The sequence below is a fragment of the Primulina tabacum genome, chromosome 9 (assembly GCF_025594145.1).
Source record: "Primulina tabacum isolate GXHZ01 chromosome 9, ASM2559414v2, whole genome shotgun sequence".
NCBI classification, from domain to species: Eukaryota; Viridiplantae; Streptophyta; class Magnoliopsida; order Lamiales; family Gesneriaceae; genus Primulina; species Primulina tabacum.
This window is the reverse complement of record NC_134558.1, coordinates 26,586,126-26,613,774: the sequence shown is the minus strand read 5'-3', so window position 1 is coordinate 26,613,774 and position 27,649 is coordinate 26,586,126. Positions and strand designations below refer to the sequence as shown.

Below are 27,649 nucleotides of genomic sequence, written 5' to 3'. Positions count from 1 at the left end.
CTACGACCTGAGATTTGCAAGGTATTGGAGATCCTCTATACCAATCATTTATAAAATTGTCATCATATTAATTTCTTATTTGAGACATTTTTAATTAGATTGATAGTTTTTCTTCGTTAGTGAAAAGTTTTGGCATCACCTTGGTCGTGCCTCTTTGATATAATAAAGATTCAATACCAAAAGATTTAGAATCTGAATTCTTATTTAAATATCCTTTGGTGTTACAAGAATTTGTTCTTGTTTTTTTGGATTTTTTTTTAAAACTTTTCGTGATACATCATTTTCTTAAAATCTTCAGATTTTCTTGAAATTTTCAGAAAATTTAGAAAAATCCGATTTTATTTACAAGAACTTATTAGACTGGACCAAAATTTACCACTGTATTCTGTCAAAACTTTGCTCCGATAATGATGTTGATTGAATACACCTCTAAATCAAAATTTTGCCCAAATCCATTTGTGCAAATCTTCGTCCGAGCGCATAGTCAAGGCAAAACCAGCGACGGTTCAGATGTAATGAACAGTCAGATGGTAGGGGCCTTGCTCTGGGATTTGAAATTGCTTGGCCTCTTCTTGCATTTGTAGTTTAACTTTCGGTTTGTTTCCTAGAATTAGGTTACAAGTGAAATGAAAGATTTTTCTCGCTTCTACCTACTGATTATTGTCAAACTATAGCTATTCTGATGTCAGGCTGTGATTTTCACGCCTTTCTTTGTTGTTTATGTTTGTAATTGCTAAAAGTTGATAAGTTTGCCTTTTTCCCCACTGTTCTCATCCTCTGCACATTAAACTTAAGATTTTGGTGATCATCCTGTTATTTAGCTGGGTATTTGTTTATTTGTTTTCGTTAAATGACTAGGCTCCACACAATATTAACATTAATGATAACATGCTGGCCACTTTTCCCTTGTTCATATGAACTTGTAATGTAATTACAGATGCTTGTGTTGCAATTTGCACTTGTTTATGAGCAGATTTATTTATTGTATTTTGGAACTGTTTTATTTATAAGACTATGAGACTAGTTCATCACGAAGCAATTTAAGATCAGCCTTTGTTGGCATGGGATTTTCGCCATCTCTCATCGATAAAGCAATTGAGGAAAATGGTGTGTTTTGCTTATACTTATGAACGAACTTAAGAACTTCATTAAAGTCAGCTTTTGTTGTTATGTTCACCGAGTGAAAAAGCCTCGTGAGTTTTGTTTTTCAGGAGCTAATAAATAAAAAATCTTTTAAAGTGATTATATGTATTTTTTGCAATGCTCCATGGAAATCCTCTTTGTTCAGTAATGATAATCAGAAAGTGATATTTCCCTTCTGTCATAGGTGAAAGAAATACTGAATTACTATTGGAGACTCTCTTTGCATATTCTGTAAGTGCTGCTCATTGTTATGAAAGGCGAGCGCCTGGCTGCGCCTAGGCGACAGGAGCAGCCAGGCGCACCTGTTGACCCACGCGCAAGCCATTAAACAAGCGCGCGCTTGATGTGCGCCTCGGCCCAGGCGCGCCGCTGCAAAAAGGCACGCGCCTGTGCGCTTTGGTATTATACGATGCGATTCACTATATATAACTCAAGCCCATAAAATTTAAAGCCCAATAACAAACAAAAGCACTTTTTAATGTTTTAAAAAATCCCTACAATCTGATATGCGTTCTTTTTCTCTTTCTGGAGTTGCGCAGCAGTGGCCTTTCTCTACGTCTGAACTCTGAAACTCTCTACATCTTAACTCTGAAACTCTCCACGTCTGTATCCTTCACCTAATTCTGTTCTTTTTGTGCCTTGTCGATTAAAAAGTCTCTACGTCTGTATCCTTCAACTAATTCTGTTCTATTTGTGCCTTGTGGATTACAATATAGGATTTATAGTATATGGATCAATGATCATCTGTCTGTGCTAGCCCTACAATCTGCATGGCTTTGCTTGATGTCTTACTATTGTTGTGGCCTGTGATTAGGAAAAGAATTCTTGTCTTATGCTGTTGTTGCAGTTTACTTTTATTATTAGGATTTAGGATCAAGTCTGTTATCATAATCTTGTTGCTTGATAGTCATAATCTTGTTTTATTAGTAGGATTTAGAATCAAGTATGTTATTATAATCTTATTATTGTAATGTTGTTGCTGTTTACTTTTCCTTAGTAATCTTGTTTTATTATTATAAGCCAAACACATTGTCTCAAGAGTCAAGTCTGTTACTGTTGCTTGATCTCTAGAATAAAATCTGTTTTTACAGATAAAAATGTCAAATTCTGAATCACAAGTCCTTCGAAAAGATCCAGCATGGAATTATGCAACACTAAAAGACCCAAAAAATACCAATAAAGTGAAGTGCAATATTTGTGGGAAAACAACTAATGGTGAGATTTATTGACATAAACATCTTGTCGGAGGCAATAGGAATACGAAAACTTGCTAAAAATGTCCAGAGCACGTGAAAGAAGAAATTAGTTCTTATATGTCGAAAAAAAAGAACTGAAAATCAAATGGATGTGATTCCTCACTTTGATGAAGTTGCAGAACAACAAGAATATTTGGATTTGGAAGTTGAAGAAGAAATACCGGCAAAAGGGAAACGACCTAAATCAGTTTCATTTGGTCAGCGTTTTAATCTTGCACCTGATTTTCCTGGGAAGAAACTAAAACAAGCTGGTCCAATAGATTTATACCTCCGACAAGATGTTGATGAGACTGTACCGCAAAGAAAGAAAAAAGATGCAAAGACAGCGAAGTTGTATGATGAAAATAAGAAGAAACTGAGAGAGAATCCTGTGCAAAAGTTCGCTAGATAGATGTATGATGCAGGTATTCCTTTTAACGCCGTGAATTATGATAGTTTTAAACCATTTATTGAAGCTGTTGGACAATTTGGTTGTGGAATGAAACCCTCTACTTATCATGAAGTTAGATTTACATGCTTAAAAAAGGAGTTAGAACATACAAGATTGATATTGAAAGAATACACGGATGACCATGTTAAATATGGATGCACTTTGATGGCAGATGGGTGGACTGATAGAAAAAATAGGACATTGATTAATTTCTTGGTAAATGGTCATAGAGGGACTGTTTTTATAGAATCTGTGGATGGGTCGAGCTATTCTCACACGGGTGCGAAATTGTTTGATTGTTCAACAAATATGTGCAACAAATTGGGGCAAAGAATGTGGTTCAAATTGTTACTGATAGTGCAAGCGCAAATGTTTTTAGCTGGGATGGTTTTAATTTTTTATATTAGTTATATTATTTAAATTATAGTTGTAGCTTCTAATGTGTAATTTATATATTGCATTTAAATTTTTATGAACAGGACGTCATTTGGAAGCACAATGTCCTCACTTATATTGGTCTCCATGCGTTGCTCATTGTTTAGATTTGATGCTCGAAGATTTTTTTAAACTTCCTCACTTGAAGAAGGTATATGAAAGAGCAATGATGGTTAATAGATATATATATATAATAGGCCCCAAGTTTTAAACATGATGAGAGAATTCACGAGGCAGAAAGATATGGTCAGAGCTGGAAAAACTCGTTTTGCAACCGCTTTTTTGACTTTAAAGCGGTTTCAAAATCACAAAGCGAGTTTGAGAAAAATGTTTACATCTGAGAAATGGACCACTAGTAGTAGATTTGCAAAAGAGGCACCGGGTAAGCGGGCAACAGAGGTTATACTAATGCCTTCGTATTGGAATATGATTGTTTATGCCGTTAAAGTAGGTGGTCCTGTGGTGAAAGTTCTTCGATTGGTTGATGGGGAAAAAAACCTCCAATGGGCTATATTTATGAGGCAATGGATCGGGCAAAAGAAGCTATTGTTGCCTCAGTTGATAACAAAGAGGATAAATATTTTTGCTATAATTGATCATAGGTGGACGATTCAACTCCATCGACCTTTACATGCTGATGGACATTTCTTAAACCCGGAGTTCTTCTACTCGAATTCTAATATAGAAAATGATTATGAAGTTGTGACGGGTTTGTATAAATGTATAAGTTAGGATGTGTGAAACCGAGGAGTTACAGGATAAGATCATAGACCAATTGCCAATGTACAAAAGGGCCGAAAGACTTTTTGGGATGCCTATGGCTGTCAGACAAAGAAACAAAAATTACTAGGTAATCAATATTTTATTTTTATTATATGATAATTGATATGTAATAGTTTTAATGCTCAATTTTTTATTTTGTTTCAAAATTACCAGCGGAATGATGGTTGGCTTATGGGTGTTCGACACCCGAATTGCAAGTGTTCGCGGTGAAAGCTCTTAACCTTACTTGTAGCTCATCTGCTTGTGAACGAAATTGGAGTGTGTTTGAACATTTGAGTACTAAATATTAGTCTTTAATGAAATATTAAATAAATTTATTATTTTAAAGCTAACATTAATTTGTATCAAATATGTGCAGCTTCATTCCAAAAGAAGAAATAAATTGGAGCAAAAAAAATTGAATGATTTGGTTTACATCAAGTATAATAGGGCTTTGAGGCGCCGATATGATATGCATGATACGATTGATCCTATTTCTTTGGTTGATATCGATGATAGTAATGAATGGTTGATGGGAGAATTAAATAATAATAATCGTGAAGAAAATGATCTCGTATTTGATGATGATAGTTTGACTTGGGGTGAAGTTGGACGAGCATCTGGGTTGATGAAGATGCCTATAATTTTAGATCTCGAAGCACATCCTCTACAAAAGAAGCAGTGGCTAGTACGAGTACATTAAATACGTATAAAAGAAGATCTACTATCAATCGTAATAATAATGAAGAGGATGAAGAAATTGATTTTGGTGAAAACGATGAGGAATCAGAAGGATACAAATCTGGAGCTTCAGCTTCCGGAGATGATGATCATGATGATACAGTTGGGGAGGATGAAGATGAATTTGATTATTTAGATTTTTGAAGTTTTTTCTTTAATATATTATGATGCAGTTACGACTTACTAATGAATTTTAGATGATTGAAGTTCGTTTTTTTATTATGATTTATGCTACATTATATGCTAATGAATTTTTATTTTTATATTTTTTATCTTTGTCAAAGTATTTAATTAAATCGTATAAAATATTTTATATATGTAATTTGTGTCAAATGCGTTTTACTTCGATAAAGCGTGAGCTTCGCCTTGCGCGGCTCAGGCCCCAAGACACCCGTGCGCTTTAGTGCACCTTGCGCCCCAAATAACTATGGCTACAAGTAAGGCTAAGAACTTTCACCGCGAACACTTGCAATTCAAGTGTCGAACACTCATAAGCCAACCACCATTCCGCTGGTAATTTTGAAACAAAATAAAAAATGAGCATTAAAACTATTACATATCAATTATCATATAATAAAAATAAAATATTGATTACCTGGTAATTTTTTGTTTCTTTGTCTGACTGCCGTGGGCATCCCAAAAAGTCCTTCGGCCTTTTTGTACATTGGCAATTGGTCCATGATCTTATCCTGTAACTCCTCGGTTTCACACATCCTAGCTTATACATTTATACAAACCCGTCACAACTTCATAATCAATTTCTATATTAGAATTCGAGTAGAAGAACTCCGGGTTTAAGAAACGTCCATCAGCATGTAAAGGTCGATGGAGTTGAATCGTCCACCTATGATCAATTATAGCAAAAATATTTATCCTCTTTGTTATCAACTGAGGCAACAATAGCTTCTTTTGCCCGATCCATTGCCTCATAAATATAGCCCATTGGAGGTTTTTTTCCCCATCAACCAATCGAAGAACTTTCACCACAGGACCACCTACTTTAACGGCATAAACAATCATATTCCAATACGAAGGCATTAGTATAACCTCTGTTGCCCGCTTACCTGGTGCCTCTTTTGCAAATCTACTAGTGGGTCCATTTCTCAGATGTAAACATTTTTCTCAAACTCGCTTTGTGATTTTGAAACCGCTTTAAAGTCAAAAAAGCGGTTGCAAAACGAGTTTTTCCAGCTCTGACCATATCTTTCTGCCTCGTGAATTCTCTCATCATGTTTAAAACTTGGGGCCTATTATATATATATATCCATTAACCATCATTGCTCTTTCATATACCTTCTTCAAGTGAGGAAGTTTAAAAAAATCTTCGAGCATCAAATCTAAACAATGAGCAGCGCTTGGAGACCAATATAAGTGAGGATATTGTGCTTCCAAATGACGTCCTGTTCATTAAAATTTAAATGCAATATACAAATTACACATTAGAAGTTATAACTTTAATTTAAATAATATAATAATTTATATAAAGTGATATAACTAATGTGTTATCTTTTGTTGTTGGCTCTCATGTGTACCATACTCTATGGTATCACTTTGTGGTCTGTTGCAGTATGTAAAATAGAGATGCAAACAAACCCATATCTGTGGGGACTGACCTTGGTATGGGTCAGTGCTTATGGTGCATTTATGGCTCCTATGAATCTTTGTCTTGCAATGATCATATTCGTGGGCACTTCATGATGTAGGCCTGTGAACCAGTTTTGGAGAGTTGTCCACAGTCCACCCACATGGGTATCCAGGGTTTCTGCTAATGCTTCTGTGAATTTCTTAAGTTTTGGCATTACACGGCTTTGTCCATTGACCAAGGGACAGATCTGTGATTCCTGTGGTCAAGTTTTTTGCACTTGGTCTTTTTTCTGACTCTTTCAGCTCTTCCTTTGGTTTGAAATATTTTGTGTAATGAATTTTGTTATGTATTTCTTGTCAGTTTTGGCCTCAGTCATCCTGCACAGAATAAAAAACCTAGTTACCACTCATAATCATTGGAATGGAAGTACCAAGTGAGTGCTAATATGACGACTATGTGTATATAAAACAATGGTATAAATCAGACGTATTAGTTGCTTTCTATATTTTTCAGAAATATTATGCCGAATGTTTCGATTTGAAGAATCTAGAGTTTAGTGCTAGTTTAAATGTGCCATGACTACTCTATGTTAAATACGCATGGTCCATCTTTGTCTGCTTATTGATATGGATGGAGGTTAAGTTTCTATGTAAAAAATTCATAGATCACTAAGGTAGTTTTTTTGAAAATGCTTAAAAAAAGTGATTATGGATTTTTCATTTACAAAGTTCAAATCTAAGCATGTTTGGGAGCTGTCCAATTGATTATCTTGTTTATGCTCGTCAACTGTTTAAATGAAAAATTTCTTTGCTAGTGAATTTTTATCTGTAAGTGGATGAATATGGTTTTTTTATCTTTTTGTTTTTTTTTCAATTTTTTTCAATTATCTAATTTGTGGGTCTATAATAACCTGTCATAAGGTGCAATACTGGTTATAGAGTTATGATTTGATCTATTCTGAATAACTGAACTTTTATTTTCAGTGATGTACTTATTTTTTTAACATTGATGTTGACTCGTACAGGAACATGATGTTTGAAGTGGAGATGGCGATGAGAAAATTGTGTCCTTTTTAAAAATGAATTTCTTGATTGAGGATGTTCGCTTTGCCATGGATAAACTTGGTTCGTGATGGAGTCTGAACTTTAATTTCCAACAAGGCATGCTTCAGCTGTAAATGTACATAATATTACATTTAATCGCAATTTTCATCACAGGTAAGGATGCATCTATTGGTCAACTAACGGACTTCATCTTTGCTGCGAGGATGTTCAGAAAGTATGAAAAGGTTGCGAGAGTTTCAATGAGCGGAGATGAAGACAGTAACAAGGTTTTTGTTGATTTCTCTCCATTATTGTTGAACCACATTTCTGTTTCTGATGTATAACCAAAGGAAATCTTTATTTAAGTTTTGTTTCTCATTGCATATTCCTGTGGAAAAGTAACATTTCTAACTAGAAAAGAATCTCTGATTGTTACTCTGATAATTTGTACGAGGGTAGCAAGCCCTTATTAATACCAGTTCTGCATTATCACATTGCCTGCTATGGAAGGGTGAAAACCATGTAAAAAGGCAAGCCAAAAAAGAGTATGTTACGTGCCTGCGTTTGGGATCGTGTTATGGGTCGTTGGACAGTGAAATCTTTTCGTTCGGAGTAGAATTCCTGTCTTTTTGATTTACGCCCTTGACGACCTATGATTAGCTGAAGAGTTGGGGCTCGAGAGAACAAGAGAACCACCCGATCTTGAAAAATAAACTTTTATTGATAATATTTTTTGATAAGCATCTCTTTCTCCCAAATCCCTACATATACTAATGATGCAATCCCTCACAACTGAAAGAAAAATCCTACCAAATTTAAAAGATATGCTGAAATCTCAAAAACAAGGAAATAGTAAAACAAAGAAATAATTATCTTTGCTAACTAGGAAAAAATCTTCTTGCTCCTCAACTTTTAACCCTAAATTTCCCATGTGTGAAACGTTGATACCTCTTGGGCTCGTCCTCCTCATTCTTGGGCTCTTTCTCCACATTGGTGTCCACAACCCCTTCTCGGCCCACGTCGTCTTCGCGGCTCGTGACATTGCCGTCCCCTTGAGATGCAAGTTTGTCCTCGAACTTGAAAGAAGGGAATTGGGCTGTGAAGGTTGAAACCGCTTCCCAAGAAGCCTCAGATGGTGCCAGCCCTTGCCAATGAACTAAAAACTCGTGGCCGCCATTGCGGATGCGTGTATCAAGGATGGCCTGCGGTTGTCTGTTCTCCTCGTCTAGGGGAAAATGCGGAAGTACGGGGTCTGCCTCCTGATTGCCCTTGAACTTCTTGAGTGATGAAACATGGAAAACTGGATGGATCTTGGATGATTCTGGGAGTTGAAGTTTGTATGCGACTGAGCCAATGCGACTAACTATCGAAAATGGACCATAGTAACTGGGGCCGAGTTTCTGATTTTTGCGATAAGCGACGGATTTCTGACGATATGGCTGTAGTTTGAGCAGGACCTTGTCCCCCACGTCGAACTGGAGTTCCCGATGAGTAGCATCATATTTTGTCTTCATGGAGTTTTGTGCTTGCAAGAGTCTGTTTTTTAATTCCCCAAGAACTTGATCACGAGTTTGCAATTCTTTATCCACAGAATCAATGCGTGAGAGACCGGGGCAGTATGACAACAGGCGTGGTGGGGGGAGCCCATATACGGCTTCAAAGGGTGTAGTGCGAAGAGAAGAGTGAAAACTGGTGTTGTAGCAATACTCAGACCATGACAGCCAGCCTACCCGTTTCGTTGGATAATCCCCTGTAAAGCAGCGCAAATACATTTCCACGATGCGATTAACAGCCTCTGTTTGACCATCGGATTGTGGGTGATATGCCGACGTAAAGCATAATTGTGAACCACTCAGTCGAAAAAGTTCCTTCCAAAAAGAGCTTGTAAAAGTGACATCCCGGTCAGTAACAATTGTCTCTGGTAGCCCATGCAATTTAAATACGTGATCAAAGAAAATGCGAGCGACGTGCACGGCAGTATATGGATGGGAGAGGGCCAAAAAATGAGCATATTTAGAGAGGCGATCGACGACGACCAATAGCACACTTTTGCCTTGTGACACCGGAAGCCCTTCAACAAAATCCATGGAAATATCGGCCCATATATGCCGAGGTATCGGTAGGGGTTGGAGTAACCCTGCAGGTTTTAAAAGTTCCACCTTATTGCGTTGACATATGAGACACGTAGCTACATACTCTTGGACTTGGCGTTTCATTCCTGTCCAAAAGAAATCACGGGAAATGCGGTGAACAGTTTTCTGGAAGCCCTCATGGTAGGCATTATGGGTACCCGAAATGATACTGGCAATGGAGGGCGAGATCTTCGGCAAATAAATACGCTGGCGATACCATATAAGACCATCCCGGAATTCCCAAGGCCCTATAGCTTCGCCTTGCTGGATTTTCTGGATAAGGGGTTGAAGCTCGGCCGTGTCCCTATGTTCCTCCCGAATGGTGCTGAAAATGGCGGATTGCGGCAGGGAGATAGCTTGTAAACTGCCCTCCGCATCATCACGTCTGGACAGCGCATCCGCCACCACGTTGGTGCTGCCTGCTTTGTATTCCACATGAAAATCAAAACCCAGAAGCTTGCTAACCCAATGCTGCTGTGGTGAAGTCGTAATCCGCTGTTCCAGTAAAAATTTAAGGCTATAATGATCGGTGCGAACCACAAAAGTGTTGCTCCAAAAATAAGGTCGCCAATGGCGCACCGCTTTAGCTAACCCAATCAACTCTTTTTCATATGCAGGAAGCTTTTTGTGTCGTTGTGGTAAGGGTTGGCTAAAGAAAGCAAGGGGACGCCCATTTTGATGCAAAACTGCACCAATCCCAGTATCAGAAGCGTCGCACTCGAACACAAAGTGTGCTGAAAAATCCGGCAAGGCAAGAACAGGGGTTGTTGTCATAACAGTTTTTAATAGGGCAAACGCACGAGAAGCCTCGTCGCTCCACTTGAAGGAGTTCTTTTTTAATAGCTGCGTAAGGGGAGCTGCGATGGTGCCATAATCCTTGACGAATTTGCGATAATAACCGGTGAGCCCCAAAAATCCTCGCAACCCTTTAACTGTGTTTGGGGCTGGCCATTGTGTGATTGCCTTAATCTTGTCCTCATCAACCTTAACACCCGTTTGATTGACGACGTGCCCTAGATAGGCCACCTCTTTTTTGGCAAAGATACACTTAGATCGCTTCAAGACAAATTGTTGTTGCCGTAATATCGAAAAAACTGTGCGAATAAGACACAAGTGGTCGTCCCACGTTGGGCTGTAGATCAAGATATCATCAAAGAAAACCAAAATAAATTGCCTCAAATATCGCCCAAAGACCGAATTCATGATTGATTGGAAGGTAGAAGGGGCGTTGGTAAGGCCAAAGGGCATTACGACAAACTCAAAGTGGCCGTGGTGGGTGCGGAAGGCTGTCATGTGCACGCAACTAGGATCCATAAGAATCTGGTGGTATCCGGCCCGTAGATCCAGCTTTGAAAAATACTTCGCACCATGAAGCTCCTCTAAAAGCTCGTCTATGACCGGGATCGGGAATTTGTCCTTGATAGTTTTTGCATTAAGAGCCCGATAGTCGACACAAAACCTCCAAGTGTCGACACTTTTCTTGACTAGAAGTACTGGGGATGAGAATGGCGAGTTGCTGGGCCGAATGAGACCCTTCGCGAGCATATCAGCGCATTGTCGCTCAATTTCGTCTTTTTGTGCATGGGGATATCGATATGGGCGCACCACGACGGGATTGGCACCATGTTCCAATATGATTTTGTGATTGGCGCTGCGAGAAAGCGGAAGTCCCCCTGGTTCGGCAAAGATATCAGAAAATTCTTCCAAAAGATTTGCTAACTGTCCCTGTGAGTCTTCTTTATTGTTACACAACGTAGATAAATGCAGGCTAGTTGTAGTGCCGCCTTTTTGTACGCCGTATAATGCAATTGTTGTGCCCCCTTGCAAGAATCTCATCGACATATCCTTGAAGTTCCATGTGATAGGACCCAGTGTTTTGAGCCAATTCACGCCCAAGACGGCTCCAAATTCACCCAATGAGAAAATGAAAAATTCCACACAGAAGGAATGTCGCTCCAGTTGGATGTTTATGTTACGACAAACTCCAGCGCATGATAATTTTTTTCCACTGGCCACTGTCACCCAAAGGGCTGCTGGATTTTCTATTGGCAACTTCAATTTATCGGCCAAGTTGGTGTCCAAGAAGCAGTGTGTGCTGCCCGAATCTATGAGTACCAAGACCGGAACACCATTAATAGCCCCTTTAATTTTCATTGTTTGCGCTTCTGAGGACCCCGAAATAGCGTGTATGGTCAGCCCCAAGTCGCGTGCTTCCTCTGATTCACCTTGTTCTTCATCGGTTAATTCTAACCAAAATAATTTTTTGCATCGATGACCGGGGACATACATTTCATCACAGTTAAAACAGAGCCCCCGTGATCGGCGCTCCTCCATCTCCGCTCGATTCAATTTCTTAACAAACGGCGGTGGACTTGGATTAACCCCTGGTTTGCGCGGTGCTTGACTCCCTTCTTTTCGCTCGAATAGGCGAGCAAGGCTCATTGCGCTTGCTAAATCCTTGGGCTGCTGGATTTCCACCTCAATTGCAATCTGTTCCCTTAACCCGCTGATGAATATTTCTACTTCTTGTTCGCTGGTGAGAGCACAGGCATGGGCAGCCAGTTGTTCGAATCGGCGCTGATATTCCCCTACGGTTCCTGTTTGGCGTAACTTAGATAATTCTCCCAATTTATTGCTGCGGATCGTCGGGCCAAATCGGAGATTGCATTGGTTCTTGAACTCTTCCCACTGTAAGTTCGGCCTATCTCTTTCCAATTTGAGGAACCATACTTGCGCTTCTTCTTCTAGGTGGAAGGATGCTAACTCCACCTTTTCTTCTTCCAGTGTATGTTGATGTCGAAAAAAGTGTTCGCACCGATGGATCCATCCCAACGGGTCTCCCTGGCCATTGTAACTAGGAAAATCTAGTTTTGAGTATTTTGGAATATACCTACGGCCTTCTCCTTCGTCGATGCGCTTCGAGTCCTCACGACGCGGAATGCGCGAGTCCCTGTAGCTACTTTCCCCGTTGTGCCCTCCTGAATTTTCAGAACGTGTGTTTGTAAAGTTCAGTGAAAGCTCCTGCAATTGTGCGGCCATCTCCTGCTGCCGCTGTTCGGTTGCACGTTTATCCTCCTGATACATGTTCATGAATGCCGCAAATTGCTGTTCCAGCTTGCTGATATCCCCCATAACGGCTGGCTCTGATACCAATATGTTACGTGCCTGCGTTTGGGATCGTGTTATGGGTCGTTGGACAGTGAAATCTTTTCGTTCGGAGTAGAATTCCTGTCTTTTTGATTTACGCCCTTGACGACCTATGATTAGCTGAAGAGTTGGGGCTTGAGAGAACAAGAGAACCACCCGATCTTGAAAAATAAACTTTTATTGATAATATTTTTTGATAAGCATCTCTTTCTCCCAAATCCCTATATATACTAATGATGCAATCCCTCACAACTGAAAGAAAAATCCTACCAAATTTAAAAGATATGCTGAAATCTCAAAAACAAGGAAATAGTAAAACAAGGAAATAATTATCTTTGCTAACTAGGAAAAAATCTTCTTGCTCCTCAACTTTTAACCCTAAATTTCCCATGTGTGAAACGTTGATACCTCTTGGGCTCGTCCTCCTCATTCTTGGGCTCTTTCTCCACATTGGTGTCCACAGCCCCTTCTCGGCCCACGTCGTCTTCGCGGCTCGTGACAGAGTAGTCTGTGATGAAATGTAAATTACTACATTCCAGTTCTGAATTATCGCAATACTAGTTCTACATTCCTGATGATCCAAACACATTGATTGTATCATGATTGTTCATTTTCATCTGGTGCGCTAGAAGCAACAATATAAAGGGCGAGAAAGATCGAGCTAGTGAAACCAAACTTTTATTAGACTGAAATTATGAAATAGAAAAAAAAGTTCTACATGCAAAGGAAAATGCCCAAAAAATAACAGAATGAAAGTTTTATTGTCAAGTTCCAAGTGAACAAAAAAAAGTTGTTACAAGCTTGATATCCCACAATACTTAGGAATGTAGTACTTCTAATTTTTTTCAGCTAGAAAGCTGTAATCTGTGATGAAATTCGATATACGGAGTCATCTCACATGTGAAGTTATGACCTTTAAATTGTGGGACGGAGATTATATTGGCCAAAACTGAATACCAGCAAACTGTTTGGTGCATAGGAATGATTAAAAATCTGTACAATTTGGGAAACTGGATGAATGCATCTTCAAGAAAACACAGAGAGGAGGGCTACATATTTTTTAGTCTGTTTACTGATAAATTTAATGAGAAGGGCTGGCAGAACCTCATATACTTATTTATTTTTATGTGACTGCGTTCCATGTGGCAACAGCTGCTTGATACTTGTGGATGACTCGTACCATTATTATTGGTTTTATTAATCATCTATTCTCAGCCAAAGAAGAATTTTGACCCATTAAATCTTCAATCTTGATGAGTAATATACTGCTTCTTGAAGTCACTTCTAGTCTGTTACTTACGCCCAGAGCTCTTGATCTCCGGAATTGATTTGCGAGACAGAGCTATTCAGAATTGAGTAGTATATGATCTATACTGGAGAATTTCTTTATTATATCCTATCATGTCTCACTTGTCAATCATATTCTCCACAAATCTGTATTCATGGTCATCATCAGGGAAGCATGTTTGACAATGTTATGTCCCTTCATGCTAATACAAAATCCATATTTTCGGGAATTCAGCAATGAGGCCTTGTTTGGTATTATGGAGAAAACATTGAGATTGCTTGAAATCGGCTTTTCTGAGGAGGAGAGTTCAACAGCTTTTGAGAAATGTGGTGAGCTGATTACCAAAATTGGAAATTTTTAATTGACTAAGTTGACTGAGCAAGAAAAACCGTGTGCTGGGATGGCAGCTAAACATTATATTTGTTGACGACCTGAAGATACTTGAGCATTTTTCTATTTATTTTGAAGAGTGGTGAACTCATTCCATTTTATATACGACGAGGGACATGTTACATCAAGAAATGGGTTTTGCATAAGATAAGTAGCTTTCCTCGTAAAAACCATGATCTTTTGTCAAGAAAGATTTTCATTTCAATATGATGCAAGTCCCATGCCTAACTACCCTTTAACTTATCTGAGGCTGTCATCGTATCAACTTGTTTGACCTTTTATTTTGTCTTCTTGTTTTCTTTTCTGAAAACCCCTGCACTTAAACTAATTAAGCCAATTCTGTACCCCTAGTGTTTGTTAAACCAAACAACTGGATATAATAGTATAATCATGCGCAACCCAAGTTTCCTTCTTTCCTCTACTGTTATTTTGTTTTTGAGGTTACTGTTGGTGATTTCAATATCGTGCAAACAGAATGTATCCATCTAATTTTGTTGTTGAGATTACTTATATGCAACAGAATTTTTTAGTCTCAGGATGTCTGAGGTCATCAGTTTACTTGCCATCTGATTCCCGAAGCATCTTCAGGGAAATTGTTTGAGAAATTTTATCCGTTCACGAAATGCAAGTTTTTGTTTTCCATATTAAGAAGGAAAATATATGGTATTTAATTATTGGAAAATATAAATGGCAGATGCTATTGATTTGTCGAGACTTGAGGTGACTGCAATAACAAGGAATTTATTTTTTATACCTTCCGTTTGACTTGATATTGGTTCCACATCGAGTTTTCAATAGTTATCTCCTTGTGTTTTTTCATGGAAATGTTCCTAATGCACTGAAAACCATGTCATTAGGACTATATTTGTTCGACTCATAAAAAAATTTGCTTCTTTTAGAACTCTTGTTGATAATGACCCTAAAAATAGGGAGTTAAGTGCCATGGATGCAAATTTTCTCTGAGAAGTAATTTATCATTTTCTCTTCCATTTGCCTTTATATTTTCTCGTGTTTGTTTATCAGGTTGTGAAGCATCTCTGCAAGAGCTTACTGATTCAATTTTTGGTGCCCAACTAGCTGGCAGTTGCCCAAATTCGGACAAGGTTGATGTAATTTTTATGGAGCATTTTCCTGTTTATGTAAAACTATTCGTGGATGGTACTATTAGTTAACCCATATTTAAAATTGTTTTTGATGATTCACAGTATTTCTTTACTTCTTTGAGCACTTCAACTACCCAAACTAATCCTACAACTTTACACAGTGGGTTCGGATTACTTACGCAATAATTCTTTTGATTCAATAACTGTAAAAACTGAGGAATGCCATTCAGATGATGTTGCTCAAGTTGGGATCTCTGATTTTCTTGAAAATGGGAAGGCAAGAGGCCAAAAGAACAGTACCTTGAAAAATCAAACAATTGGAAGGGGTGAAGGAAGAGTTTACTGAAGAGTCTAGCGATTCTCTCAGTCGAACGCTGGTAGTAGCAAGAAGAAGAAACTCCACGTCTACCAGTAATCGTGTCCCAGTCTTGCAGAGATGATTAAACAGTACGGAAAGTCTAGAAGAAGATAGAACGCCACCAATGCCTATTCCCAGCCCTTGCACGACTCTTATTAGCGTGGCGGCAAAATCCCCTTTCTTTTTCTTGGAAATACGACGAATCTTTCCCAGGACTCTTGGGCCAAAATCTCACGATTTTTGTATTCAGTTCAGCCTGAGTTTGTGAATACTGCAATTCACTCAGCCTTGAGCAGGAAGGACAGTTTCACATTTTCCCAAAGCCACCGATGACCATTCAAGAAACTATACCACATTTTAGAAAATTGTGACCCTCATGAGATACAAGGAAGTAGTTGAGCCATGTTAGTTGTGAAACAAGTGGAATATCTCAGCTCTGTGACAGGTTTGGAAGAATGTTGACCGAGTCTAAAGGGCTTCTCATGAATGCACAACAGAGAGACCTTTCTCCAGCAATGCCAGGCACTGAATCTTATATGGCTTGGTCATTACAACTTGGCCCCAATTGAACCAGAACATCTTGAGCGCATCATGGGTTATCCATCAGATTACACTCGGGCAGGTGGATTTAGCTTGTCGGATAGACTCAAATCACTTAAACTCGCTTTTCAGACAGACACACTGGCTTACCATCTCTCGGTGCTGAAGCCCTTGTTTCCTGGAGGAATGACAGTGTTGTCATTCTTTAATGGAATAGGTGGGGCTTTAGTTGTGTTACACAGATTTGGCATTCGTTTGAAAGGTGCTGTTTCTGTGGAGCCATGTGAAATAAAACGCAGAGTCGTCACGCAGTGGTGGGTACAGAGTGGACAGCTGATTCAGGTTGAAGACGGTCAGAAGCTATCAAGTAACAAGCTTGAAGATTTGATTAAAAAGTTCTGTGGATTCGATGTAGTAATATGTCAGAATCCATATGCTTCTGCAGATAGTACTACTGAGCTTGCAGCTTTAGATTTCTCATCGTTTGTAGAATTCGCTCGGGTTTTGCAACGTGTTAGGACTAACGTTTTGTGATACTCCAAAACTTTAATCATCCTAGCAGTAGTTTAAATCATCATCTCATCTTATGTACTGGCAAACGGATTCTTAAAAATTTCCATTTCTTATATGTGATTCTTATGTTTTTCCTTTGATTTATGTCGTTGAAGTGAATGATTTATCTTTAAGCACTGAACAGAATTTTCTCTGCATCCTTGTGGCGGTCAATACTTGATAATGTAATATTTATGATTTATTCACGTATTCGTGTCGTATCATGCCAGATGCTTTTTAGATATCGATCCTTGATGGATGTTAGATGTATATCATATACTTTTTGGCACCCTTTGACATAAAGAGTCAATATCTTTGCATTTTTCTGTGTTTTGAATCGAGCTAAAAAAATATTCATGTTTTCTATATCTTTCAATTTATTATCCATACTTATAAAAAAATATATGATTTCTATATTTTTCAATTCACCCCTCAAGTCAAAGGATGTCTTGTTAACTTCAGTAAGATTTTCGGCCAACAAACTAAACTGTATTTTCTTTCTGTCAGTAAAATAATCATATATAAAATTATGTTGTATCCGCATTCTGCGTATATGCACACATTTCACCTGAAACTAGGTGAATTTTGACCAAACGAGCATTGCAACTGAAAAGGGCCATATTATGACGAGGGTATGTACGCACTCAAGCTACAATTTGGCTACCACATGTTGTGCACAACTTTTCTTCACAACTCCCCTAGAGCACAGCTCATTCAACAAGTCCAGAGCCACTTTCGTGAGACCTTCATAAGCAAGACCTTCGATTAAAATAGTGTACGTTGATTCATTAGGCTTGCATCCTTTTGTTACCATACGAGCCAAGAAATCAATCGCACGGTCCGTTTGACGTGCCTTACAAAGTCCTAACATGATAGAGTTATAAGTGGGAGCATTTGGTCTGATACCCGAATTTTCCAAGTCTTGAAAGAACTTGATGGCTTCCTTAACCTTCCCTTCTCTACTAAGTCCTCCCACAAGTGAAGAATAGGTGATAATATCAGGTTGGAGACCTCTTTCTATCATCTCAGACAACAGTTTCATGGCACGTGCTGTCTTCCCCATCTTCGATAGACCATCAATCACGGTGTTATAGGTGATCAAAACAGGAGAACATCCTTTACTATTCAGCTGATTAAGAATCTCAACGGCACTATCAACCTTCCCATCTTTGCATAAAGCTGTTAGCAGCGTGTTATAAGTCACAATATCTGGATAACACCTTCGGGATACCATTATCTCTAGATACTCAATAGCTGTATGCAACTTCTTTTCTTTGCAGAAGCCATGAAGCAATGGATTATAACTCAAGGAGTTGGGAGTACACCCGTGTTTAGGCATCTTCTCCAGAATATCAACAGCTCGTCCCAGTAGTCCCTTCCTACATAAGAAATTAATCAAAATGTTAAAGGTCACGACACTCGGCGAACAGCCTTTCCTAAGCATATCAGCCAGCAGTTTCTCAGCATCCATCCACCTCCCAGTACCGCACATACTGCGCAAGATAATATTGTGTGTGATTACATTTGGCTGGATACCATACAAAGGCATATCATTCAAGATTTTGATCGCCTCATCCAATCTCCCTTCCTTGCAAATCCCATTGACGAGAACATTATATGTAACTACATCAGGTTTACAACCTTTACTTCGCATCTCGTCCAAGATCTTCATAGCCTGTTCCACCCCATTTTCCTTACATGTGGCTTCGATCAAAATCGTGTATGTTATCACGTCCGGATAGCATTCCTTTTGCAGTTGACTATCAAGAACTTCCATGGCTTGTTTCAACTTCCCACTATTGCACAAACTTCGTAGGATTGTATTGTATGTGACTACATCTGGGGCAACACTCATCCGTTCCAACAACTTCAAGGCCTTGTAAATCTCTCCCGACTTACAATACCCACTAATTAACACGTTATAAGTTATAACATCAAGAACAGCCCCCGATTCCTCAAGAATCTCCATAATCCTGGCAGCTTTTCCAGATTTCCCAATTCTACAGAACCCACGAATCAAACTAGTACAAGGGATGATATCAGGAATGGCACCCCCGTAAACCATGGTTTCAAGATGATTGAAACATTCATCCAACTCCCCATTCCTAACCAGACGGCGAAGAAGGTTATTACTCTCAAACTCCTCAAAGCTATGAGATGGGTTGCCCTGACCACGAGCGCTTCTCTCCACATTCGACATCCGCAAATACCCACCGTTATTGGCATTAAAAGTTTCAACCTTTGAGACGGACGAAACCCGAGTACGAGCACTCCTTAGATTTCTTGAACCTTGTTTCTTCCACACAACCATGCCAAACTTGGAACATACAAGAAAGTTAAAATCTTTACGATGCCTGGAGGTTTTGTGACGGAACCAACAGAAATCTTGGCGGGTCTGCTTTGGGTGAATCATTAACTCCATGAACGACGATTTGAGAGCTTTTATCTGTGGAGTGAAGTGTAAAGTACTGAGAAAAAGGAAGCTCGCTCGTTTGGCGAACAGAAATGAGAGGGTTTAGGCTTGTTTGATGTTTGAGCAGTTCTTGTGCGGGTTTCTTTGTCATTATTTATTCACAAGTACTTCGGGTTGGACCGATGGTAATCACTTTTGGATTGTGCTAAAGCCCACTTCACCCTTCATTTGGCCGTGTATTGAAAATATTTGTGTTTATTGGCAAAAATTTGTGTAAAACGGTCTCACGAGTCGTATTTTGTGAGACAGATCTCTTATTTGGGCCATCCATGAAAAATATTACTTTTTCATGCTAAGAGTATTAATTTTTATTATGAATATCGGTAGAGTTGATCTATCTTACATATAAAGAATACTCGTGTTTATTATTATCAAGGGAAATTGGCAATAAATCCACAAAAGAAAAAGCGAGAAAATATATGCAGTTATAAAGTTGAAAAAATTAGTTGAATATGTTATTTAAGCTTATATAAGTCCGTTTTTTAATCAAATTGTTTTATTTGAAATCCACTCTTACAAGAGTATGCGCGATCATACTATCCAAGTACAACACATGAACAACGTCAACACAAGAGAAATTCGTAACTGAGCACATGTTGTACCTCTTCGAGGGATATAAATTTGGTCCATTTTTATTTAACTTGCCAACTTAAATAAATAAGGTTCAAATTGGACTGTATTCCGAATAATTAAGGGTTAATAATAGAACACTTTTTGAATTAAACAACACAAAAATATGGTTTTTGTTAAGAAAACTAGATTCAGCACATGCCCAACCATCACGTTATTTGCTGCCAAAAAAAAAAAAAACATTAAAAAAATTGTAATGACTTGTAATTGTCTTTTATATAGCCGCTCAATTACATCGGTTTTGTTCATAAAATGTCATGTGCACTTATTTGACAAATGTATAAGATCAGGAATGAATTGTTAATGATTCCATGAGATCACATAGAGTCATATCATTCATTGCAAAATGTGTAAATTAAATTGAGAAATTATATGCAATTATAAGGTTGAAAATTTGTTGAATCTGTTATTTAGGCTTATATAACACCGATTTTTAATAAAAATGTTTTATTTGAAATCCACTCTTATTAGAGTATGCGTGATCATATTGTCTTGTACAACATATGAATAACGTTAGCACATAAAAGCCGTAATTGAGCATATATTCTTCGTTTTGTGTTGTAAACATTTTTTACACTTTAGCTGATGATACTCACGGGAAATTCAGACTCCGATTCCAGCAAGTGTCACTAGTCCAAACGCAGGTTTCAAAATTGTCCCGAGCCTGAAATCACAAATAAAACCGTTAGAAGGGGGCCATGGCCAGGAGGGTGTCCTGGCGTAGCCCCTCCGACGCTCAAGTCAAAGACTTGGGGATATAAGTGGCGAGTAGCTAAGGGTGCTGCTGAAAAACAATATAGTGAATGAAATAATTGAACAATCAAACCTGGTATTTATAAGAGAATACATGGGCTTTTGATGGGCTTGTCTTCCATTTGAGCTAAGGATGGGCCAGGGGTAGTGGGTCCATCCATGGGGTATCATTTGAAATGTAAAAGTTAGAATAAACTAGGTTTAAATTCAAATGAGTTTTGAATAATTAATGTTTAATATAGAACAATTTGTGGTATATAGAGCACAAACAAATAGGGCTTGCCTCCGAAAACTCAATTCTTGCACGGCAAAAACTTGTGTGAAACGGTCTCACGAGTATTATTTTGTAAGATGGATATTTTATTTGGGTCATACATGAAAAAATATTACTTTTTATACTAAGAATATTACTTTTTATTGTGAATATCAATAGAGTTGACTCGTCTCACAGATAAAGATTCGTGAGACTGTCTCAAGAGACCTACTCTTCTTGCACATACACATTTTATGTGGGGGCCCTTAACTCCTAATCATTATTACAATGCAATTTGATTAGGGTTAATTAATTACAGCGGAAAACAAGTTTAAATTTTCTTTACGATGAGCTCAAAACATCTTTTTTGAATACTAAAAATTGTATTTCATCTCACATCATAAAATATGCCCACACATAATCAAACCCAAATACAGACAAACAATCATATCCTCGGGACATGCCCCGGTAAATAGATACATATACATATATACTGGGGTAGACCACGAAACCTCAAATCAACCATGACTCCCTCCAGAAGTACCATCTCCGGTCTCCTGATAACCTGAAGTACCTGTCATTGTCAACATACAAAGACAATAACAGCCCCCTCTGGAGTGAGCAAAGCTCAGTCTGAAGCAACTACAATATATACCACAGATATCTAAACAATGATATATGATATGGAATGCATGTATGTCGTGGAGGTATCAGGTCAAATGCTCATCCACTGAGCACATGTCAGAATCAAACGAATCGCTATCAAATCAATGCTCGAGCTGGCAAAACGGCCTCAATAAGGGATACTCGTATGATAGCGTCGACAAAGCGCCATCAAATCCCAAATCTCAATCAATTATCGGGGCCACTAATGTCTATGCTTTAAGGGACACATAATGCCAAACATAGCATTGTGTTCACAAACCCCAAAATCAAATCCAATCATATCAGGGTATCCAAGGATCATAGCTCAACGTGTATGTCATGTATGCCACATCAAATCAATAAATAAGGCATATAGACATATATTCTCATTCCAATCCATCAAATCAATCCAACATATATCATATGATACAGATACCTGTCGTATGTTACTCGGTCGCATCATACCTCAATTCTTCGTTCCAGTCGATGTAGCTTGAAGATATCAGTATAATAATCTATCTACATCAATAACATATTCATTTCAATCAATAACATCATTCAAAATCAACAATATAAGTTTCAAATGATATTTGAAACTTTGAAAATTCATATCAAATCGAAATCATAACATAATTCAATTCAGACTTTGAATATGAGTTTTTTGTCGGTTATTCTACCACATATATGAACCTCGACTTCAAATACATGCTATTCCAGCACTTTAATATTTAGATCTACTGAAACCAAAAGAATCTTACCTCAAAAGGAAGCTCTCGACGCGAGGATTCTGAATATATAATTTGTTTCGCGTTTAGATAACGTTTCGAGGTAGATTCATACGATAGAACTTGAATTCTCTCGTTTCTCTCTCTCAACTCTCGAAGGCTCCAAGGAAATTGCAGCAAACATCATGCTGATCTTCCTTAAAACGTGTGCAGCAGAGATGTGGGTGCATATGCACGGCCGGAACTCGCGCATATGCGCGGCTCGTTCTGCCCGCGTGCAGGGCCTGCGCATGTGCGCGTCTTGTTCTGTACGAAACGCTAGTTTAGGTTCCGAATTTGCAAACGTGGTCAACATAAAAGTTGTAGCTCTATGTCTTGGGTTTTATTTGCCACTAACCTCACTCAATTTGAATATCGGATGCGAGAGTTATGCTCATTCTCTCAAAATGTGTCAGTGCAAGAACTGCAACGCACATGATACACTTCGGGATGATTTTGCCCCTATTTCCAAATGGATTTGGACAAAACTCAAAACATGAAAGTTTTAGTACTATGTATTAGATTTCTAATGGAATTGGTCTCATGTCATTTGGACTAATAATCAGTTAATTATGCTAAATACCGTAACATGTGTCATTTTTCTGTTGCGGTTCAGCACACGTTTCAAACACAAATCAATTTCTAAAATAATCTTTCTTTATCACAACCTATTTTCTCATTTCCATTGTCATGATATACATCATACACGTAATCACATGAAAATTTCATGAATTATCGATAATCAACCTAAGATTTACGATTATACGATACACGGTCTTACATTTTACATGTGAACTTAAAATAGCAAAGTTTCCAAGTAAACCTGATTTGAAATAATTAATGTTTAATATAGAATTTAAAAGCTTAAACAAATGTACAATAACAGTACATTTAATTCATAATCATTTATGCTTCGTCTTTCAGGGTGCAGAATTTGACTAAAATAAGATTCGAAGTGAATTCCACAAGTTCCAAAAAATTAGGCTCGAAATATGTGGGATATACAAGGCACAAAAACATAGATTTTGGGTTACTGTAAGATGTGATCGTCCATTCAAATTTTTTTTTTTTTAAAAAAAACATCAATACACCTACATGTTAAACCTTTTGACTAGGAATATCTTTCATTAAAAGAATTTGGCAAAAACCACTTGCCGATTATTATCCGTTCACTAATATACACCTACTGTAAATGAAATAAATTTGGTTCGCGTTGAAGCTAAAACGAGGGCGAGATCTTGTGGAACTGGAGATATGAATTGCACACGTCTTTAACCTAGGTAAAAAAATTTCTGAAAATAAACTTATTTGTGTATATCTATATTTAGTTATAATTTGTATTGAGATTGTTGGAGTTATTAATTGAACATAATGGAATTCAATGATGCACCACAATGTGAATGTGTCACATTGTGAGCTGGCGTATAGAGACTGACGTTGTTCAATAATCATACAATTGTAAAACAACAAGTCTCATTGTACATTGTAAACCAAATCAGTCTATTTCATAAATAGCACAAAATAATCTTGTATATACAAGGGAAAACTCCAAAACAAAAACAAATATGAATGTGGAAGAGTTTTACAACTTAATTCAAATAACTGAAATAAAAGACTGGTCCCCATCTACTCTTGTTTCTTTTCTTCAACTTGTTCTTCGTCCTTGTCCCGTGAGTGAATATAAGGGAATGAGTATTTTGGGAAATATTTATCAAAGGTAAGCCGTCCGAGACATATAACAACATATATACGTAGAATTTCAAATTCATATCCATCAACACATATTATATCACAATCGTATAGCATTAAAATTCATTCTCTTTTTATGTTTTACTGGTATCAGTTTGTAATTTTTACTTCTGTAAGGGGTCGATGTCGTATAATGGTTACAATCCAACGGTGTAAGAGCCTATATATTATCATAGTTCGAAAATCATTCTCCTAACTAATTGAATCCTAATAGTGCACAAAACATAAGGTATTTTCAACATGATATAAAAAGAATAAACTCGTATTCGAACGAAACTTTCGAAAACATAATTGATTCATATACGAATAATACATTTAAAAACAGAAGCCCACTTAATTAATATTTCTTAAATAAAAAAATGTAGAAAGAATTTCTTGAACGTGCCCCTGGTTCTACTTGAACTTTGACAGAACTTCGTTTCTCGAATTTCAGCAGAACTTGGACACAAATATGCTCCCTCTAAAATGAAAACCTATTATGCTCTCTTTAATTTTCAAAATATGATGGTGTGCCTTTCATTTAAGCCGTGGTCTCTTATTTATAGGTAGTATAGTGCAAAACCTACCATAAAACGGTTGATATATTTCCATAATATCGAGATTACAAGGCTTATTAAATGTAATGATTTGATTTTTTTCTAGAACTTCCACTATTGCCATATCTTGAAAACTTGGTGCTCAAGTTCGTAATTCTCGAAATTAAGGGGCGCTTTTAGCAAAATTCTCGGTTCTCACATGTTTCTCTCCTTATTAAAAGTTTTGTCCTCGAAACTTGAGTTGGATTAATCTTCAAACATGTAAGGATACTACTTGCACATCTTATCTTCCACTTACCTTTGTGGCTTCTCTTTTGATGTGGTTAGACCATTGTCTAAAATTCCTAAATCATATTCCAGTGATTCTTATTACACATCTTACTAACTAAACTTGAACTATTACTCGTTGTTGTTGTTGCTACACCCAAATTATAATACCTCTTATTATAATTAAATCTACAACAACTTAATTAAATCATAGCTTGATAAATTAGTAAGAATAATTTCTTAGAAGGAAGTTCAAATGTAATTAAGCTATGGCCCAATCATGTCAACTTCCTTAAATCCGGAAAATCAATCTCGTCTCAATTGTCTATTGATCATCAATGCAATGACTAGTCCCAAATTCAATCAGTCACAATCCCAAACATCATGTCTTAAATGTGATGTATGGTTCCCAATTAATATTTTCTTATCCAGATGCTTGCAATAATATAAAGCTCCAAAAGTTAAACAACCTAACATCATCATACTAAATTATAGCTTAGAAATAATATCCTAAAAAATTAAAATTCCAATCGATAAGATTGATTCCCATTAAGACAATTACATTCAGTTGATGGTATCCTGGTTTCAGGTTGATCTTAGAAAAGATCCTAGCTCATTTAAGTTGATCGAAAAGATAGACTATCTTTGGAATATGATATTTGTTCTTAATTGTGATCTTATTGAGTTTTCTATAATCTATATGCAATCTCATATTTCTATTATTCTTCTTTACAAATAGGACTAGAGCTCCCTAAGGGATGCATTTGGTCTAATCTGTTTCTTGTCTAACAATATTGGAGTTGTTTTTTTAGCTTCTTTCATCCCGAGTCATTCGGTAGGCTGCCTTGGAAATTGGTGCAGCACCAGGCACCAAGTTCATTTCAAACTATACTCCGCGGCTCAGGACCATTCTAGGTAACTCTTCTGAAATGACATCCGAAAAATCTCATACTACTAGAATGTCTTCTAATTTGAGCCCGACTTCCTATTATACTCCGTTCACCATTGCTAGGTAAATTTCTTCCCCAGAATTCATGGTTTTCTAGGTTTGAGAAGCAGAAAAGAAGGATTTATGTTCCTTGGCCTTGCTATGAAGGTATATGAATTCTTCTTGGTTCGGGGTCCGGAGTTTGATAGTCTTAATTCGGCAATCTACTATTGCATGACTCTTGGATAACCAATTTATTTTTAGAATGACGTACATTATAGTGAGTTGAATCAATCTGGCACTGAATGTATGTACATTGATACTGATTTTATTCTATCTTGAAATTATCTCAAAACTTATAACTAATAGAATATTGGAACTTAAATCAATATCAATCTACACTCTATCGACTTAAAACCTAAAAATTATAATCTAGTCGTTATAAAATAAAATTTCACTCAACCTTGTACGCAAGAAACTGATCCTTAAATAATCCTTCATCTACTAAATCTTGATTTCATCGAGATCATGAGTCTAGCATGTTCTAACACAACCGAGTTTAAATGAATGTTTTTCTTCTCGGTTTTTTTTATATCATTCTTACTACCATAAGAAGAGTAAAAACTTATTATATTACACTTTCTTCGATACCCACAAATATCTCATAACTTATTTATAGGTAATAACATACTTATTATACCAAAATAATATAAAATTCTTATCACCGAGTCAAATATTTAATATTAAATCAGAAGCTTAAGTCAACTTATATCTGATAGGTATATTTCCAATAATATAATTCAACACTAATCGTTTCCTATGAATTCTTCTGGCCATTTCCTCTGGAGCATAAGTTTGTAAGAATTTGTTCATATGGTTTTAATTACCTCCCTAGTGATGTTGCTATCCTACATGGTCCATTGAGTTTTCAAGTTCAAATCCTAATTTATTAGTGAATTTCTAATATATGAAGGGATAAGTGGCACTAGGCATGCTTACCGGGTCTAGGGTTCCGGTTCCGACCGGTTCCGGATCTGGTTGTGTCGGAACCGGTCGGAACCGGTTCCGGTTCCAAGATCCAAACTTGGACCGATTCGACGACTTTTAGATCGGTTTCGGTTCGGTTTGGACCGGTTCTGAGTTCCTTGACCGAATATTATTATTTTTAATATATAATTAGTTTTATTAATGAACATTTTTTATTTAGTATTTCGACTGGAAACAATACTGAACAATCATAAAAATAAAATAATTGAAAGATTAATTTTACAATTGAAAATCTAAAATTCATCACGATTTATTAAAATATATTTTGAATATTCCGGATCTTCATCAGAACTTGAGCTTTGAAATTCATTGATTGCGCCAGAGGTCCTATTCTTTTTTTCGGCTGCTAACCAATCTTGTACGCATGTTAGCATGGAAAGTGTTTCTGACTTTAAATTAGTTTTTTGTTCATCAATGATCCTTCCACATACTGAAAATGCCGATTCGAAAGCAATACTTGAACTTTGAATTGGTAGGACATCTATTGCAATTGCAGCTAACACTGGATAAAGTTTAGAATTTACTTTCCACCAATCAAGGACATCGAAATTCTCCGTAGTCTCAATTTATTGACTTAGATAAATTTGAATCTCATTGTAATTGGTTGTTGTCACCGATTTTCCTTTGAACTTTTGTCGTTTCAAACTTTGAAAGAAGTTCAGTGCTCCACTTTTGATTTTATATGTCGGCATCTCCTCC

The 27,649-nt window shown here is 37.3% G+C and overlaps 2 protein-coding genes and 1 pseudogene across 2 annotated transcripts; 2 read left to right on the top strand and 1 right to left on the bottom strand.

Moving 5' to 3' along the window:
* Nucleotides 1–291: 291 nt before the first annotated feature.
* On the top strand, nt 292–16,979 carry LOC142504338 (putative inactive DNA (cytosine-5)-methyltransferase DRM3; annotated as a pseudogene).
* On the top strand, nt 3,478–4,911 carry LOC142504339 (uncharacterized). Its single transcript, XM_075617217.1, has 4 exons — nt 3,478–3,973; nt 4,280–4,305; nt 4,406–4,554; nt 4,635–4,911. The coding sequence occupies exons 1-4, from the start codon at nt 3,478–3,480 to the stop codon at nt 4,909–4,911; spliced, it is 948 nt and encodes a 315-aa protein (XP_075473332.1).
* A 448-nt stretch (nt 16,980–17,427) lies between the features above and the next one.
* On the bottom strand, nt 17,428–19,426 carry LOC142555049 (uncharacterized). The gene has a single exon (XM_075665695.1). It carries the CDS (start codon nt 19,325–19,327, stop codon nt 17,555–17,557), a length of 1,773 nt encoding a protein of 590 aa, XP_075521810.1. The 5' UTR covers nt 19,328–19,426; the 3' UTR covers nt 17,428–17,554.
* Nucleotides 19,427–27,649: the final 8,223 nt, after the last annotated feature.